The sequence below is a fragment of the Diceros bicornis genome, chromosome 5 (genome assembly GCF_020826845.1).
Source record: "Diceros bicornis minor isolate mBicDic1 chromosome 5, mDicBic1.mat.cur, whole genome shotgun sequence".
NCBI lineage: Eukaryota > Metazoa > Chordata > Mammalia > Perissodactyla > Rhinocerotidae > Diceros > Diceros bicornis.
In genome coordinates this window covers 66,657,714-66,674,916 of record NC_080744.1, presented here as the reverse complement: position 1 = coordinate 66,674,916, position 17,203 = coordinate 66,657,714, and the positions used below count along the sequence as shown (strand labels likewise).

Here is a 17,203-nt window from a genome sequence, read left to right as displayed (position 1 = left end):
TGGTATACAGTAGTGACTGGAAGGGAACATGAGAGAGGTTCCTGGGGTACTCAAAATGTTCTGTTTCTTAGGAAAAAAATCCCAGTTATAAAATATTTAAATAAGTCATGGGGATGTAATATACAGCATGATGACTATAGTTAATACTGTATTGCATATTTGAAAGTCACTAAGAGAGTAGATCTTAAAAGTTGTCACAAGAAAAATAATTTTTATAACCATGTATGGTGACGGACGTTAACTAGACTTATCGTGGTGATTATTTTGCCATATATAAAAAAATCAAATCATTATGTCATACATCTGAAATTAATATAATGTTATATGTCAATTATACCTCAAAATAAAGTTCTGTTTCTTAACCTGGCCAATAAGCATATGAAAGATGTGCTTCATTAGTCATCCAGGAAATGAGAATTAAACCATAATGACATACCACTACAAAGACTAGAATACCTAAAATTATAAAAACGGACAATACCAAGTGTTAACCAGAATGTAGAGCAACATAGACTATCAAACAGAGCTGGTGAGAAAGCAAAATCATAAATCATTTTGAAAAACAGTACAACAGTTTCTCATAAAGTTAAATATTCACTTACCTTGCAACCCAGCAATTCCACTCCTAGGTATTACCCAAGAGAAATTAAAACACATATCCACACAAAGACTTGCATATGAATGTTCATAGCAGCTTTATTCATAACTGCTCCAAACCAGAAATAACCCAAATATCCATCAACAGGTGAATGGATAAACAAATTGTGGTACATCCATACAATGAAGCAATAAAAGAGAACATGATACACACAACAACATGGACAAGTCTCAAAACACTATGCTGTGTAAAAGATGCCAGACATGAAAGAGTACATACTATATAATTCTATTTAAATCAACTGTTAGCAAAGGCAAAACTAATCCGTAGTGACAGAAAGCAGAGCACAAAGACAGAAAGTGGTTGCCTGGGGATGGAGGTGGGTGGGCATGAAGGAACTTTTGGGGGTAAGAGAAATGTTCCATATCATGATTGTGATGGTGGTTTACACAGTTGTACACATTTATCAAAACTCACTGAACTCTATCAATAAGTACATTTTATTGTATATAAGTTATACTCCAATAAAACTCATTTTCAAAAAAGCCAATGACAAATCAAGAAAAGAGATTTCAACATACATTCAAAGATTTAATATTCTTACTCTAGGGACATAATGCCAATAATACCAACAACAAAACCCCAGTATCTCAACAGAAAATGTGAAGGACACTGGGGATTTCCAGAATGCTGAAAAGCTTGCAGAAACACCTGAGCACTGACAGCTTTCCATCGTAGAAAAAGAAGTAGATGTGAATCCAATGCTTTTAAACATTCCCTTAATCAGAAGCTAACAGATAAATTTTTCTGGAATGGTGATATAAGTCCGAAGTATAAAAGGGTTATGGCTTAGCAAAAAGTGAGTTTTTCCAGAGCCTGGCAAAAACCGGTGTCATCAGACAACAGGGTTAGGGTAAGCTGTGCTGAGATTTATTGTATCTACTGCAGCCGTGTGTGGACACCTCGCTTCTAATAAGATTCTATTCCCTTTGCCAATTAGGCAACCTCGGTCTAACCCCACTGTGTTATGAATGCGCTTTCTCCTTCTACCTACCTGGAACGCATCAGTTGGCATCAGAAGTGAGACTGGCACAGACACACCACCACCCTTGTTAAACAAGTTTGGAAGGAGGGCTGGGAAGGCAAGTGAAGGAACTACGCCTAAGGAAGTCTGGGTGGAGACAGAGAGATTAGAGCAGTTATGACTACTCCAGAAAAGTCACGTAAGAGTGGAGTTTACAGACTGTTCTCTTACTTGTGACAAGTTGAGCCCAAAGGATAACTTAAAAGAGGAAAGGCAAGAGAGTGTAAGGCATAATTCACTGGTAACTCACTAACTAAGGTGTTGAGGATGATCTCAGATTCCCAGAGGGAGCTGAAAAGCCAGGGAGATAGGGGAGGTATGCTGGAGGACCCCCTCACATGCCTCTCAGATGGGTAGTGAGCAACTTTTCAGGCCAATAACGCCTAAGAACTGAAGTTTATTTGGATATGGGAAAGTATAAAAATAGAGCAGTGAAATGCTTAAACCCTTGCTAACCCAACTCTCTCTGAGGAGAGATAACAAAACACAAAACAGTCATATTAATTGATGCCAATATTTTTAAATGTGGGAAGCAGTGATAATAAAGTTATGAAGAGCTTTGTCTTCCTTGATCCTTCCTGAAAAAGTGGTCAAAGGAAAGACTGGTTCTAATTTAAAGAGTTTAACTATGTGAATAACTTGATTTTAAAAGTTTGTGCTAAACCCTTCTTCTCAGAAAATTCTGAGGTTGAGACTGTGATTTGAACAAATATTTTTTAAACTAACTGGGTTAAAATTACTGTTTGCAAATAAACAAGAATATAACATTTTCACTGGCCAATAGTAAGGCAATTTCTTTTGGAAGAATATTTGGACTGAGTGTGAAAAGTAACAAGGAAAACAAGACAAAAACCATGAACCCCGTCATTTTCAGGATGACCCATGTTTCCCCAGAAAACAGAATTAAAATTGTCTCAAGACAATTTAACTTCTGTGTTTCAGACACAATTTTATTTAGGTGAAGACACTTGTGCCAGATCAGAACCAACTGAGATAAAAAGGAATGGCTAGAAATAAAGGCTCAAGTCTTGGGAAATAATTTTCCCCATTTGGATATCTTTAGAACCTTGGCTTGAGACTTTGGCTTCTGCAACTTCTGAGTTGAGAAGGGAGATGCTGATAAAAAAGTGGATCTTTATGGATTTACAATTAAAAATACAATATGTTTTTTTTTTTTTTTGTGAGGAGATCAGCCTTGTGCTAACATCCGCCAATCCTCCTCTTTTTTTGCTGAGGTAGATGGCCCTGGGCTAACATCTGTGCCCATCTTCCTCCACTTTATATGGGACGCCGCCACAGCATGGCTTGCCAAGCAGTGCGTCGGTGCGCGCCCGGGATCCGAACCAGCGAACCCCGGGCCGCCACAGCGGAGCGCGCGCTCTTAACCGCTTGCGCCACCGGGCCGGCCCCAGAATATGTTTTTAAATTTAAAGAAATATCCCAAAAGGAGTTATGAATTCCACATTTTTTAAAAAGGGTTTGAGATAGAGGAAATGGATGGCAGCCCATTGAAAGGTAAGTACACTATGATCAAAAGCGCCAGCACTAGGAAGGGAAGAGCCCAGTCGGTCTGAGCGGGCAGCAAAAAAGTGTGTGTGATCTTATACTTAACGGTAACTGGCAAGGGTACGGTAAGGAGCGGAGCTCTGTGCCCTAGAAAAGCCACGCCTCCATGTCCCCACCCTAAAAAGGGCTCCCAGTGCTCATGCTACACCTAGCCTAAGCTGAAAGAAGAAATAAGGGTGAAGAAGGAAATGTGTGTGTGTCTGTGTTGTATGTTTGGAGAGGTATTATAGCTAAAAACAAACAAACTCAATCCTGTAACTCAACAACACCTCCCCATCCCCCAAAAAACCCAATCAGAAAATAGGCCAAGGACTTGAACAGACATTTCTCCCATGAAGATAGACAAATGGCCAGTAAGCATATGAAGAGATGCTTCACTAATCATTAGGCAAATGCAAATCAAAACCACAATAAGATACCACCTCATACCCATTGTGATGGCTATGATTAAAAAAAACAAGAAAATAACAAGCATTGGTGAGGATGTGGAAAAACTGGTACCCTTGTGCACTGTTGGCGGGAGTATAAAATGGTGCAGCCATTGTGGAAAAAAGCAAGGCAATTTCTCAAAAATTTAAAAATAGAATTACCATATGATCCAACAATCCCATTTTCAGGTATATACACAAAAGAATAAAAGCAAGGTCTCAAAGATATATTCGTATACCTATGTTCATAGCAGCATTATTCACAATAGGCAAAAGATGGAAACAACCCAAGTGTCAATCGACACATGAATGGATAAACAAAATGTGGTATATACATATAATGGTATATTATTCAGCCTTAAAAAAAAAGGAAATTCAGGGCCCGGCCTGGTGGAGCAAACAGTTAAGTGCGCATGCTCCGCTGCCGCAGCCTGGGGTTTGCCAGTTCGGATCCCGGGCGTGCACCGACACACTGCTTGGCAAGCCATGCTGTGGTGGCGGCCCATATAAAGTGGAGGAAGATGGGCATGGATGTTAGCCCAGGGCCAGTCTTCCTCAGCAAAAAGAAGAGGATTGGCAGATGTTAGCTCAGGGCAGATCTTCCTCACAAAAAAAAAAAAAACGGAAATTGTGACACATGCTACAACATGGATGAACACTGAGGACATTATGCTAAGTGAAATAAGCCAGTCATAAAAAGACAAATACTATATGATTCCATGTATATGAGGTACCTAGAGGAGTCACATTCATAGAGACAGAAAGGTTGCTGCCAGGGGTTGGGCTGGGAAGGGGGGAATGGGGAGTTAACTGTTTAATGGGTACAGAGTTTTAGTTCTGCAAGATGAAAAGAATTCTGGAGATAGATGGTGGTGATGGCTGCATAATGTGACTGTACTTAATACCTCTTAACTGTACATTTAAAAATGGTTAAGATGGTTAAGTTTTATGTGTATTTTACCATAACTAAAAACAAAATTTAAAAGCCCAAAGTAGCCAACAGAGAGTCTGTTCAAAATGCAAAGACTGGAAATGGGAAGCCAGTCAAGCCTAAGTCCAAGGTAGACTGAGGATGGAACCAAGGTCTCCCCGCCTTCTTGCTATACCAACGCTTCGAAAGAAATGACAACAGAATGGCCTAGAGGTGGGTCTGCACGGAGCCTTCTGGCAGTGACATCCTCACTTGAATGCAGATGCTAACTGGACAAGCAAAATGGAAACCTATGGTATTACTGGACCAAGCTACAGTTTAACATGAAGCATTAAGTTCCCAGAGACCACATAAGAGGGGGCAATCAGAAAACTACGAAATCTAAGGGAAATTAAGTTTAAATAGCTGCCCAGGTCCAAGCAGAAAGCCCAAAGCCTTATTGACCTATTAGGATTTGTACAAAAACATATCACACAGGGAGCTGTTACTGGGCCCTAGCCATCAGTTTCTCTGAAAGAAATGATTTTGTATTTTTTTTTGTTGTGCAGCTCCCACAAAAATTTGATTGTACAAATATAGCACATTTTTATCCATGCCAACAATTGGATTCTCGTACTAAAACGGAAGTGGACAAAACTTTCCATGGCCATCCTATCCCTACCTTTTATGGGAAAAATTCTAAAAATATATCACAACCTAGATTAGTATGAGGGGAGAGGGTGTAACACCAACATAAAATTGCAATTGAAATGTATCATAATCCAAATGTGTTTGCTCTTCTGTGTGTTGGTTCTTGTGGAACCCAGAAAATACTGTGAATAAATTGTATGAACTGATGAAAATTATTCTTTAGGGGTAAAATGTTTTTTAAATATGTATTGTTACTTTTATCACACTTACACATGTACATAATTTTAAAAATCAAATACTTCTACAATAGAGGTTAACTCAGTAAGAACTGAATATTTTTTAAATTCATTACATCAACGGAACTAAAAAAAAGAAAAATCATCTCAATAGCCGCAGAAAAAGCATTCAATAAAATTCAACTCCTATTCATGATTAAAAACTCTCAGCAAACTAGAATAGAAGGGAACTTCCTCAATCTCATAGAGGGTATCTACAAAAAACCTACAGCTAACATTATACTTATTGGTGAAAAGACCAAATGCTTTTCCCCTAAGATCCAGAACTAGGCAAAGATGTCAACTCTCATTATTTCTGTTCAACATTGTAAAGGACGTCCTAGCCAGTGTAATCTGGGGGAAAAGGTTGGGGCTAGGGAGGCACGGACAGTGTATAGATTGGAAAGGAAGAATGTTAAAACTGTCAATTCACAGACAACAGATCATCTATGTAGAAAATCTTACAGAATCTACAAAAATCTGTAGAACTAATAAATGAGTTTAGCAAGATGACAGGATAAAAGATCAACATGAAAAAAATCAATTGCATTTTTTCACACTAGCAACAAACAATTAGATATTGAACTTTATAAAATTCTATTTACAATAACATAAAAACTATAAAGTATTAATGGATAAATTTAGCTAAATATGTGCAAGACCTACTGTGAAAACTACAAAACACTGCTTAGAGAAAGTATATAAATAAATGGAATTAAAAAAAGATATACATAAACGGAGAGTTATAATGTGTTCACGGGTCAGAAGATTCAATATTAAGATGTCAATTCTCCCCAAAATGATTTATAGATTCAAGGCAATCCCAATCAAAACCCCAGCAGGCTTTTTCATAGGACTGTAGAGTCTAAAATTTATATGGAAATGCAAATGACCTAGAAGAGCCAAAACATCACAGTTGGAGGAATTATACTACCTGATTTCAAAATTACAACAATGCTAATGCAATCGATTACAGTGTGTTATTGAAGCAAGGATAAACATATAGGCCAAGAGAACAGAAAAGATGTCCAGAAGTAAACCCATACATGCATAGCAAACTGATTTTCAACAAAGGTGCCAAGGTAAGTCGATGAGGAAAAGCTAGTCTTTTCAATAAATGGTGCTGGAACAACTGTTATCTACATACAAAAAAATTAACCCAGACCCTTAACTCTCACATATATTAAAAATTAACTCAATGGTTCCAAATGTAAATTCCCTAAGACCATGACTATATTCTATAATATAGTAATTTTTTTAATACCATTTTTAATTGAGGGGAAGAAAGGACTCTATACAAAATAATAATAAATATTAATGTTATTAAATAATACTAAAAACTTATAATGAACCATAGGCCTAAATATAAGAGCTAAAACTATAGCACTTCTAGAAGAAAACAGAAAAATATCATTGCAATCTTGAAGTAGACAAAAATTTAAGTAGCATACAAAAAGCATAAACTATAAGAGGAAAAAATTGGACTTCTTCAAAATTTTAGGCTTCCGCTCCTCAAAATGAAAGAAATGAAAAGGCAAGTCACAGACTGAGAGAAATATTTGCAGACACATTTCTGATAAAAGACCCGTAATCAGAATAAGAACTCTTATTATTCAAATATAAGACAACTCAAAAATGATTAAAAGATATGAACAGACGCTTCACCAATGAGATATACAAATGAGAAATAAACACATGAAAAGATGTTCAATATCACTAGTCATTAAGGGAATGCAAATTAAACCACCATGAAATACCACTACACACCCACTAGAATAGTTAAATTTGAAAAGACTGACAATACCAAGTGTTGGTGAGGATGTGGAACAACTAGAACCCTCACACATTGCTTGTGGGAATGCAACTCTTGTGGGAAAACAATTTTGCAGTTTCTTATAAAAGCTAAACACAGACATACCATATGACCCAGCAACAGGTCCTCTCTAGGGAATTTACCAAAGAAAAATGAAAATATACGTTCATACAAAGGCTTGTATACAAATGTTTATAGCAGCATCATTCACAATAGTCCAAAAATGGAAACAACCCAAATGTCTATCAAAAGTTGAATGAATCAGCAAATTAGGTTTATCCATAAAATGGAATGTTCAGTAGTAAAAGGAACGAATAATATAGATGAATCTCGAAAGCATTATGCTAAGTTGAAGACGCCAGACACAAAAGACTACCTATTATACTACTTCATTTATATGAAATTCTAAAAAAGGCAAAACTATGGTAACAGAAATCAGATCAGTGGTTTGCTAGGCGGCAAGGATGGGCAGAGGGGATTGACTGCAAAGGGGCACAGGGAAACTTTCTGGGTTAATTGAAATGTTCTATATTGATTGTGGTGGTGGTTATACGACTATACACATTTATCAAAACACATCAAATCAAACACTTAAAATTAGTGAATTTTATTTTATGCAAATTATACCTCAATAAAGGTGATATTTTAAAAAAAATTTAAAGAAGATTTAAAAAAATATTACTCAATATCTAAGCTATATGTGTATATGCAACATGTACCAAACTACAGAGTTACCCTTATATTTCTCAGTAGTGGGTGTCTTGGAATTTGATAAACCTGGTTTTATAAATACAGTGCAAAAATCATTCCATGTATGATACAAAGAAACCTCTACCAGTTTGTAACATTTACCAACTGGTGAAAAAAGACGGAGCAGAGACAAAGCACAGGGTGGCCCCCTACATCTGAAGAAGCCAAACTGCATTAATGTCACCACTCAGCAAAGACCCACAATACTGACAGGGAGAACTAGCTGTGTGCTAGGTATCGCTCAGTCCACTGTCTGGAATATTCTTCATTTGCAGCTGAAGAAGAAATCTTATCTCTTGCAACTGACACAAGCCCTAACAGTACAACTCGTGCTGCAGTTTTAAAAGTCACAAGGAACACAAAGATGACTTTGCAAGTTACCTCACATTCAAGGATAAGGCTACACTCCACTTAAGTGGAAAGATGAATCATCACAATGTACAACTGTGGGATGCTGCCATCAAACTATAATAGAACATGTAATGGATTCACCAAAAATTCATGTCTTTTGAATATATCTGACCTTTTATTGCTGTTTCTCCCCATTAGAATGATGAACTCCACGATGACAGGGATTTTTGTCTTTGCTGTTCACTGTTATATCCCTAGCATCTAAACAATGCCAGCATATAGTAATTGCTCAATAAATATTTGTTAAATGAATAAATTATGCCCACATAGATATTCAGTAAATATCTGTACGAATTTATTATGTCTAAGTAGATATTATTCACAACTAAATGATATAATAATCTTCCATTACATTTCCTTTCTTGCACAATTTCTTTGATTGGAAGTTAATAATCAAACTGTGTCTTCACTCATTTTGTTTCGAAATACCAATTCAAACATAAACTTTCTAGCAAGGTGATTCTTATTTTCTCCTTCATATAATTTCTTCATTCCAAATATTTCCTGCAATGTGTGTGTCTGTGTATGTATTCAGAATAAAGAACAAATGCATCTTTATAAAATTAGGGTTTTATAGAGGGCTATATCAACTAATAATACCACATGTCAAGTTTTTTTTTAGCTATTTCCTTAAATCTATTCTTCTGCATATGCTCCTTACCCTATCTGGAAAACTCTCCACACATTTCTCTATAAATCTCGCCTGTTTTCAACCCAATCTCCCCAATTAAGAATCCTTTATAATACTGGTTAATCTCAATCCTTTGATCCACTTTGACTTCCAACAAAACCCTAAGTCTCTTTAGGGCAGGCAATATTCAATAGTATATTTTTCTATTTCCCACTGTTACAAAACATTTGACAAATGTTTAATTTATTGAACTTGATGAATTTTAGTGAGGCTGAAGAAGCCTGAGGATACAAAAGTTAATGTAAAGCTATGAAAATAAAGAAATATATTTGCATATCAAACTATATGCACAAAGCTTACCAGTAGTGTCTGTCCTTGGGAAATGAAGAAATGACCTGATATAACTATGGTGAGAACAAGATACCCAGATTCTTCACTGGACTGAAAAACCTGAAAAAGAGAGACAGAGAACTATGTATAAGACAATAAATTTCTGTGATACTAATCAACTTATAATACTGATAAGCAAACTATTTTCTCACATTGCTCTTCCTGTCCTGAATGTTCCCTTTCCTTTCATTTCATCTGTAATCATTCCCTTATAGTTTCAAGTTTCTCTTCATAGAAGGGCTAACAGCCAAGTTTTTTAAAAATATAATTAAAACCAGTATTTTGAAACAAAAAGAATTACCAGATTAAGAATCAAGACATGTGGGACCTGAGCCAACCACTTTTAAGTTACATTTTCATAAATCATTAATTCTCTCTGAGCCTCAATTTCCTTTCTGTAAGATGGGGATAATGCCTTACAGGGTTGCTGTGAGACTTCAGAGTCCCAGCTTCTTCAGTCATATAATCCATTTTTCTTTTTTTTTTTTTTTTTTTGGTGAGGAAGATCAGCCCTGAGCTAACATCCATGCTAATCCTCCTCTTTTTGCTGATGAAGACCGGCTCTGAGCTAACATTTATTGCCAACCCTCCTCCTTGTTTTTTTCTCCCCAAAGCCCCAGTAGATAGCTGTATGTCACAGTTGCACATCCTTCTAGTTGCTATATGTGGGACGCGGCCTCAGCATGGCCAGAGAAGCAGTGCGTCAGTGCGTGCCCGGGATCTGAACCCGGGCCACCAGTAGTGGAGCGTGCGCACTTAACCGCCAAGCCATGGGGCCAGTCCCTAATCCATTTTTCATAACCCCTCAAGACCTGGTGCTTTCCTTTGGATGAGCTCTAATTTGTCAAGGTCGCTCTTAAAATACAGTGCCCAAAACTGACCATAATACTCTTGGTGTGGTCCAATCATCTCCTGTTACGTGCAGTAGTGCAGCCTATGAGCACACTAACCTTTTGAGGGGGTAGTCCCATTGAAGAGTTTGATCATATATCAACAAAACCTCCTGAAACTTCATCACCTATGTTGGTAAATCATACTTTTGCTTTCTTCATCTCAACTTAAATGTAAGACCTTGGATTTATCCCCATTATATTTTATCTTGTTAGATTTGGCCTATAGTTGTGGTGGAGAGTTGAGGCAATTAAATCTAAATGTCAAGGAGGACATGACTGATAGATGTACAAGAGTGGGATTTGGGTCTTAATAGGTGGCTTTAATATCATTACTAACACTGTAAGGTAAACATCCTTGTATAAATAATAAGATGAGGGGCCAGCCCAGTGGTGTGGTGGTTAAGTTCACGCAGTCCACTTTGGTGACCCGGGGTTCGCAGCTTTGGATCCCAGGCACGGACCTATGCACTGCTTATCAAGCTGTGCTGTGGCAGGCGTCCCACATATAAGGTAGAGGAAGATGGGCACAAATGTTAGCCCAGAGCCAATCTTCCTCAGCAAAAAGAGGAGGATTGGCAACAGATGTTAGCTCAGGGCTAATCTTCCTCACCAAAAAAAAAAAAAAAAAGAATGAAATTATAGACTCACCTTAATACTCAAAGCTCAAAATAATTAACACATATCTAACTCAATTTAAGTATATTTTTACAAGGTTACTGCATTCTCTTGATAATGTGCTATCTTAGTTTGATATGTGGAGTTTAGAGCTTTAATGCTATATTTAAACTCAAGATTTCCTACTGAGTTTTCTCTAATTCACTTTAAATTCCAAACTTAAAAATCGAATAACTGAGATGTCAAGGGGGGTATGCTAAGCCCTGCACTATTTCCTTCAGTGGTTGTATTCTGCCTCTTTCCCAGTATTAGTTATTTGTACAACACTCTTCCCACCGTAGTTTAATAGACCACTTAAAACCAGAAGGATAGCTAGAAGTCAGGCACAGCTTTCAAAACTAGTGCCTAGTCAACAAATTCTTTGGAAGGTAATATGTTAACACGACAGTTTACCTTTAGAAACATAACATATATCCTGAAAAGTGTCCAAAACATAAATGTACAGCTCAACGAATGATGATCAAGCAAACACATAATCACTACCCAGGTGAAGAAACAAAACATTACCCATCTTCCAGTAGTACCCTAGTGCTGTCTCCCAATCATATCATGATTGGGATCATGATTGGGATCATATCATGAATCATATAGAAAGAATCATTTTATGTCTGTCTTCATCAATGTTGTTGCACGTACCTGAGTTCATTCATTTTCATTACTGTGGAATACCATTCTATGACTATATCGCAATTTATTTTTTCATTCTTTTGTTGATGAATATTGTTTTTCTAGTTTAGGTCTACCACAAACAATGCTATTATAAACATTCTACCTAACACTCTCATTCGGCAGAAACACTCATTATGGAGATGCCAATTCTTCCCAAATTATTTTATAAGTTTTTCAAGCGATGGCTAATGACTTCCAGGAGAGTCCCAGTAGACTTCTCCCCTGCCCTCCAACCTATTACATCCAATTGCCCACTTAAAGGTCTAATAGTCATCTCAAAATTAATGGCCCCGGGGCCAGCCCAGTGGCGTGGTGGTTAAGTTCGCGTGGTCTGCTTCAGCAGCATGGGGTTCATGGGTTCGGATCCCAGCTGCGGACCTACACACCGCTCATCCAGCCATACTGTGGCAGCATCCTACATATAAAATAGAGGAAGACTGGCACAGATGTTAGCTCAGGGACAATCTTCCTCAAGAAAAAAGAGGAAGATTGGCAACAGACGTTAGCTCAGGGCTGGTTTTCCTCACCAAAAAAAAAAAAATTAACAGCCCCTTACTTGAAGTCCTAACCTTTCCATTCACTCATTTATTCATTCATTCAATATTTCCAAAGTGTTGAGCAAGTGGCATCTGTTGTCTATCACCAGGAGTATAAGCCCAAACACTTCTGCCCACTGCTACTTGGTATTGGAGTCACCATGGAAAACACAACACAGTCAAGCAGTGGATGGAACAGTGCTTTACTCACACAGAGAAGAGACACAGCAAGATTAGCCTTATTAGTGGGGGTTGGTTTCCCCATGGCCAGCAGATCCCTCTCAGCAGCTGACACAGGGCAGTTGGCCTGCACTCATCCCTCTCGTGCTGTGGCAAGAGGACCCTTTCCCCTCCCCCCAGGGGACAGATACAGCAGTGGAGTTGGCCAGGTGCCATATGATGCTTAAGCAGAACAAAGGAGCACAGGCTGTAAGGATTCTTTATCTCTTGGTAAGGAAGTGTTCCAGGCCCAAGACCCATTCTTACATTGCCAAGAGGGAGTTGAAAGACTGCATGAGCAAGACTGCCTTTTCCAACACAAAGCACCTACCATGTGCCAGGGTGTTGAAGGCATTTGACTCCCACAGTTTTTCCATCTCAGAGTATAATCATACCCTTCCATTTCCTTAGGCCCAAACTATGGAATCGTTCTTGAAACCTCTCCTTTTCTCACACCCATATCCAATCCATCAGCAAATCTTTCATATCTACCTTCAAAATCCAGAATCTAACCACTTCTCACAGGCCTGGGCTGAGTTATAATCATCTCTAATAGATTATAATAACCTTCTAACTGTTTGTCTCGTTTCTATTCTTGCTCCCCCTTTCCAACACAGTTTATTCTCAATATAGTAGCCAGAGTGATCTTTTTAAAACCTAAGTCAGATCATGTCATTTCCAGCTCAAAGTCCAGCAGTAGCTTTCCATCCCATTGAGAGACTCATGCAAGGTGCTCCACAATCTAGCCCTCCACTGCCTGTCTGCTCTCATCGCCCTCTGTGCACTCTGCTGCAGCCACACTGGCCTTCTTGCTGCTCCTTAACCCACGAGGCATATTCATGATTATAAAACTCAGGGCTTTTACAATTGCTGTTCAATCTGGAATTCTTTTCTCCTAAATAGCCACAAGACTCACTCCACTTCTTCAGGTCTTTGCTTAAATGTCATCTTTTCAGGTAAAACTTTTCCTGACCATCCTACTGAAAACTGCCACCAACTCCCCCTGTTACCCAAACTTGATCACTCCTAGTCCCTTCTCCACTTTTGTTTTTCTCCATAGCTCTTACCACTTTTGTTACTTTATATTTACTTATCTGTCTACCTACTTTCTTTAAAAGATAACTGATAAATGGGATTACAAACAACACTCAATCCAAAAGAAGGCAGAATAAGAAAAAAAAGGGAACAAAGAAAGATGGGACAAATATAAAACATACAGCAAAATTATAGACTTAAACCCAACCCTATTAGTGATTACATTAAATGTAAATGGCTTAAACACCCTAATGAAAGGCAATCTGACAACAGGATAAAAAGACAAGACACAACTATATGCTGCCTACAAGAAATGCACTTTAAATATAATAACATGAACAAGTTAAAAACAAAAGGGTAGGAAAAATGTATACCATGCTAACACGAATCAAAAGAAAGCCAGATAGCTATATTAACATTAGGCAAGAGTATCAAAAGATATAAAGAAGGTAATTTCATAATGATAAAGAGGTCAATTAATCAAGAGACATACTTACTCTAAACATTTATGCCCCAATAACAGAGCTTAAAAATACATGAAGCAATAACTGACAGAACTGTAAGGAGAAATAGACAAATCCACAATTATAGTCAGAGATTTCAATACCCCCTCTCAATAACTGACAAAACAAGTACATAGAAAAATCAGCAAGTATACAGTAGACTTGAACAACACTATCAACCAACATGACCTGACTGACATTTACGAACACTCCACCCAATACCAGCAAAATACACATTCTTCTTGTGTACACAGAGTATTTACCAAGACAGACCACATTCTGGGCCATAACACAAGTCTCAGTAAATTTAAAACTATGTTCTCTGAACACAAATTAGAAATCAATAACAGAAAGATCTCTGAAAAAATCCCCAAATATTTTGAAACTACTTCTATTCAACATTGTACTGGAGGTTCTAACCATTGTAATCAGGCAAGAAAAAGAAATAATAAGTAAAACTGTCTTAATTCACAGACACTATGATCATTTATATAGAAAATCCAATTGACTTTCCTAGAATAAATGAATTTTAGAAAGGTTGTAGGATACAAGATCAATAAACGAAAACTAAATTTATACATACTAGTAAAGAACAATTGGAATTTCAAATTTTAAAAACATAAAAATAGCATCAAAAAATATGAAATACTTAGGGGTAAATATGACAAAAGAAGTGAAAGATCTGCACACTGAAAACTGACAGAAATTTAAGAACACATAAATATATGGAAAGATATACTTTGTTCATGGATAGGAAGATTTAATATTAAGATGCTGAGGTAGGCAGAATAATGGTGCTCCAAAGATGTCCATGCCCTAAAATTCATATGGGAATGCAAGGATCCAAAGAAAAGATCTTAAACCAAGCATTAAAGTCAGTCAGTTAACATTAACAAAGTACCCACTATATATGATCTCTCTCATAAATATTTGGGAAAGAAAAAGATATAGAAAGGAATGTCCCTGATCCTGAGCTTCATTCACTCAACACATATTTACTGAGCACCTACTAGACGCCCAGCATTATTCTAGATGGGACACATCATTAAACAAAACAAAGATTCCTGCCCTCATGGAGCTAACGTGGAATGGGGATGCAGAGAAAGGGTACAGATGATAATAAATATAACTAGTGGCATACTAAGGATGGGATGGTGGAGTCAGTCAGCCTTGGTGCAGGCAATAAGGGAATGCTTTGTCGAGAATTTATAAACAATAGTAAAACTAACTAAAAAGCAGTTTGCTTTTTATTACCACCATGTGCCAGCAATTCTAATCAATGTCACTGATAAAATACTCCTCCCTGAAAAAATCTTCTATTGGTCTAAGTTCTAAACAATTGCTACAGTTACTGCTGAGTTTAAATAATACACATGCAAGCTTCAAATGATCAGATTTTTATTATTTATTCTTTAATAAACTTTGTTTTCTACACAGATGTTCATTTGGAAAACTCCCAGTTATAAAGTTGGCCTGCATACATGCAGACTTAACCACATACACTTGTTTCAGGTGTAGCTCATAATGCTTTGATATACTTTGGCTTGCTTAACACAAAGTTCTTGTCTCTAACCCTTTCTTAGGATGCAGGTCACTTCAGTCCTGTGGTACTACCTTCTTCTGCATTTAAACCATAGATCCAAAATAAACAATGATTGCACAGGGATTGTAAAGACCAAGAAACAGAACTTAAGTTACTCCAATGCTGTCATTTTATGGACTCTCTTGGTATTTATACTTGTGTTTAAAATTTTAAACAATGAAACAGAGTGCAAGCAACAAGATGGAACATTTTTGTTTGGTAAGTGCAAGTACTAGTTCACACTCAAAATATTTTACTAAATTTGAATAATACCTTTTACACTGAAATTTATTCTTTATAAATTGTTAAATGTTTCCAAACTAAAGAACTAAAAAGAGAATAAAACATAGCAATTTTATCAGTAGTTGCCTAAATTGTACCTTTGGAGATTTTTGGTTTTATTTTTTTTAATCACTTATTAGTTAATGGGCAATTAATTACATAAAGTATTAGTCTGAACCAAAGAATCAAAGTTCAAACAGGTATCTAGATATAAAAACAATTGGCTAAATAGTTGTGCTTTTTTCCCGCCTTCTACTATATTGTGTATTTCTTTTTTCTTATTTATTTTACTGGCATGATTATAATAATGAAGCTCAAAGGAATTTTCACTGTCTGCCTAATAAATGAATACTTGATGAAATTTTTGTGAAAATAATTTCATCATTTTGGGGAGGAGAGGAAGGTGTTTAAAAATGATCCATTCTGGTGTCATTACATTCAGCAGTGTGCCTTGAACATCTAGGTAAATTATCTAGTATATCAGAAAAGTGCTAGGAGCTAGGGAAAAATAAAGCAGGGTAAGCAGAATGAGAGTGTAAAGACAGGGCATGAAAGTTACAATATGAATAGGGTGGTCATGGTAGGCATTGCTGAGAAGGTGAGGCTCGAGCAAAGACTTGAAGGCATGAGAGGGTTAACCAGATATCCAAGAATTCCACACTTACTATTTTTCAGATATTTGTTGCAATCTTTCATCTAAAAAGGTCCTTTATAGCATGCTCATACAGTTTGAAAATGTCCAATTTAAGACCTCCAACGGATTCAGGAAAAATGGTAGTTTGATTGCATCCCTGCAGTATTCCCTTCCCAAATCCAATCCAAATACCAATTACCTTTCCTTGAGCAGTTATTAAAATCAGTATCCAAGTGGGCAAGGAGGGTGGGTTGAGGTCTCAGGAGCCAGATAAAAAGAGCTGGTATGTTTTCCCCCTATTGGAGAAAGGAGGCCCTAGCCTGAGCCAGGAGCCCCAGGGCAAAAATAGAAACGCTACAGTTCTGGGGAGAGAGCCGTAGAAATTGGTGGAGCTCCCAGAGCACTAGGCTGCGATTCTGAAATTGCTACTGGACTCCCAGCCTCCAAGGAGTCACACTGGAGCTGGACAACTTACTTAGCTGAGTCCTTCTTACTCCTCTACAGAAGGCCCAGAGGGCTGAGACTCATGTTCCTCCCAACACTCACCACTTAAGGTATGTGTCCACTGTTGGACTTCAGCGCCAAGGGTAAAAAGAGGCATAAGTTAGATAAAGGAAAATAACTACAGACCCAATGGGCTAAAGCGATGAAGAACAAACAGAAAACCC

The 17,203-nt window shown here is 37.3% G+C and overlaps 1 protein-coding gene across 1 annotated transcript in view; it reads right to left on the bottom strand.

The window, feature by feature from the left end:
- The window catches only part of REC114 (REC114 meiotic recombination protein), a 75,812-nt gene that overhangs the window by 45,579 nt on the left and 13,030 nt on the right, over positions 1–17,203 (bottom strand). Inside the window, exon 2 of the mRNA XM_058542032.1 lies at positions 9,478–9,567. Within this exon, the coding sequence (XP_058398015.1) occupies positions 9,478–9,567 (90 nt within the window). The remainder of the gene's footprint in view (positions 1–9,477; positions 9,568–17,203) is intronic.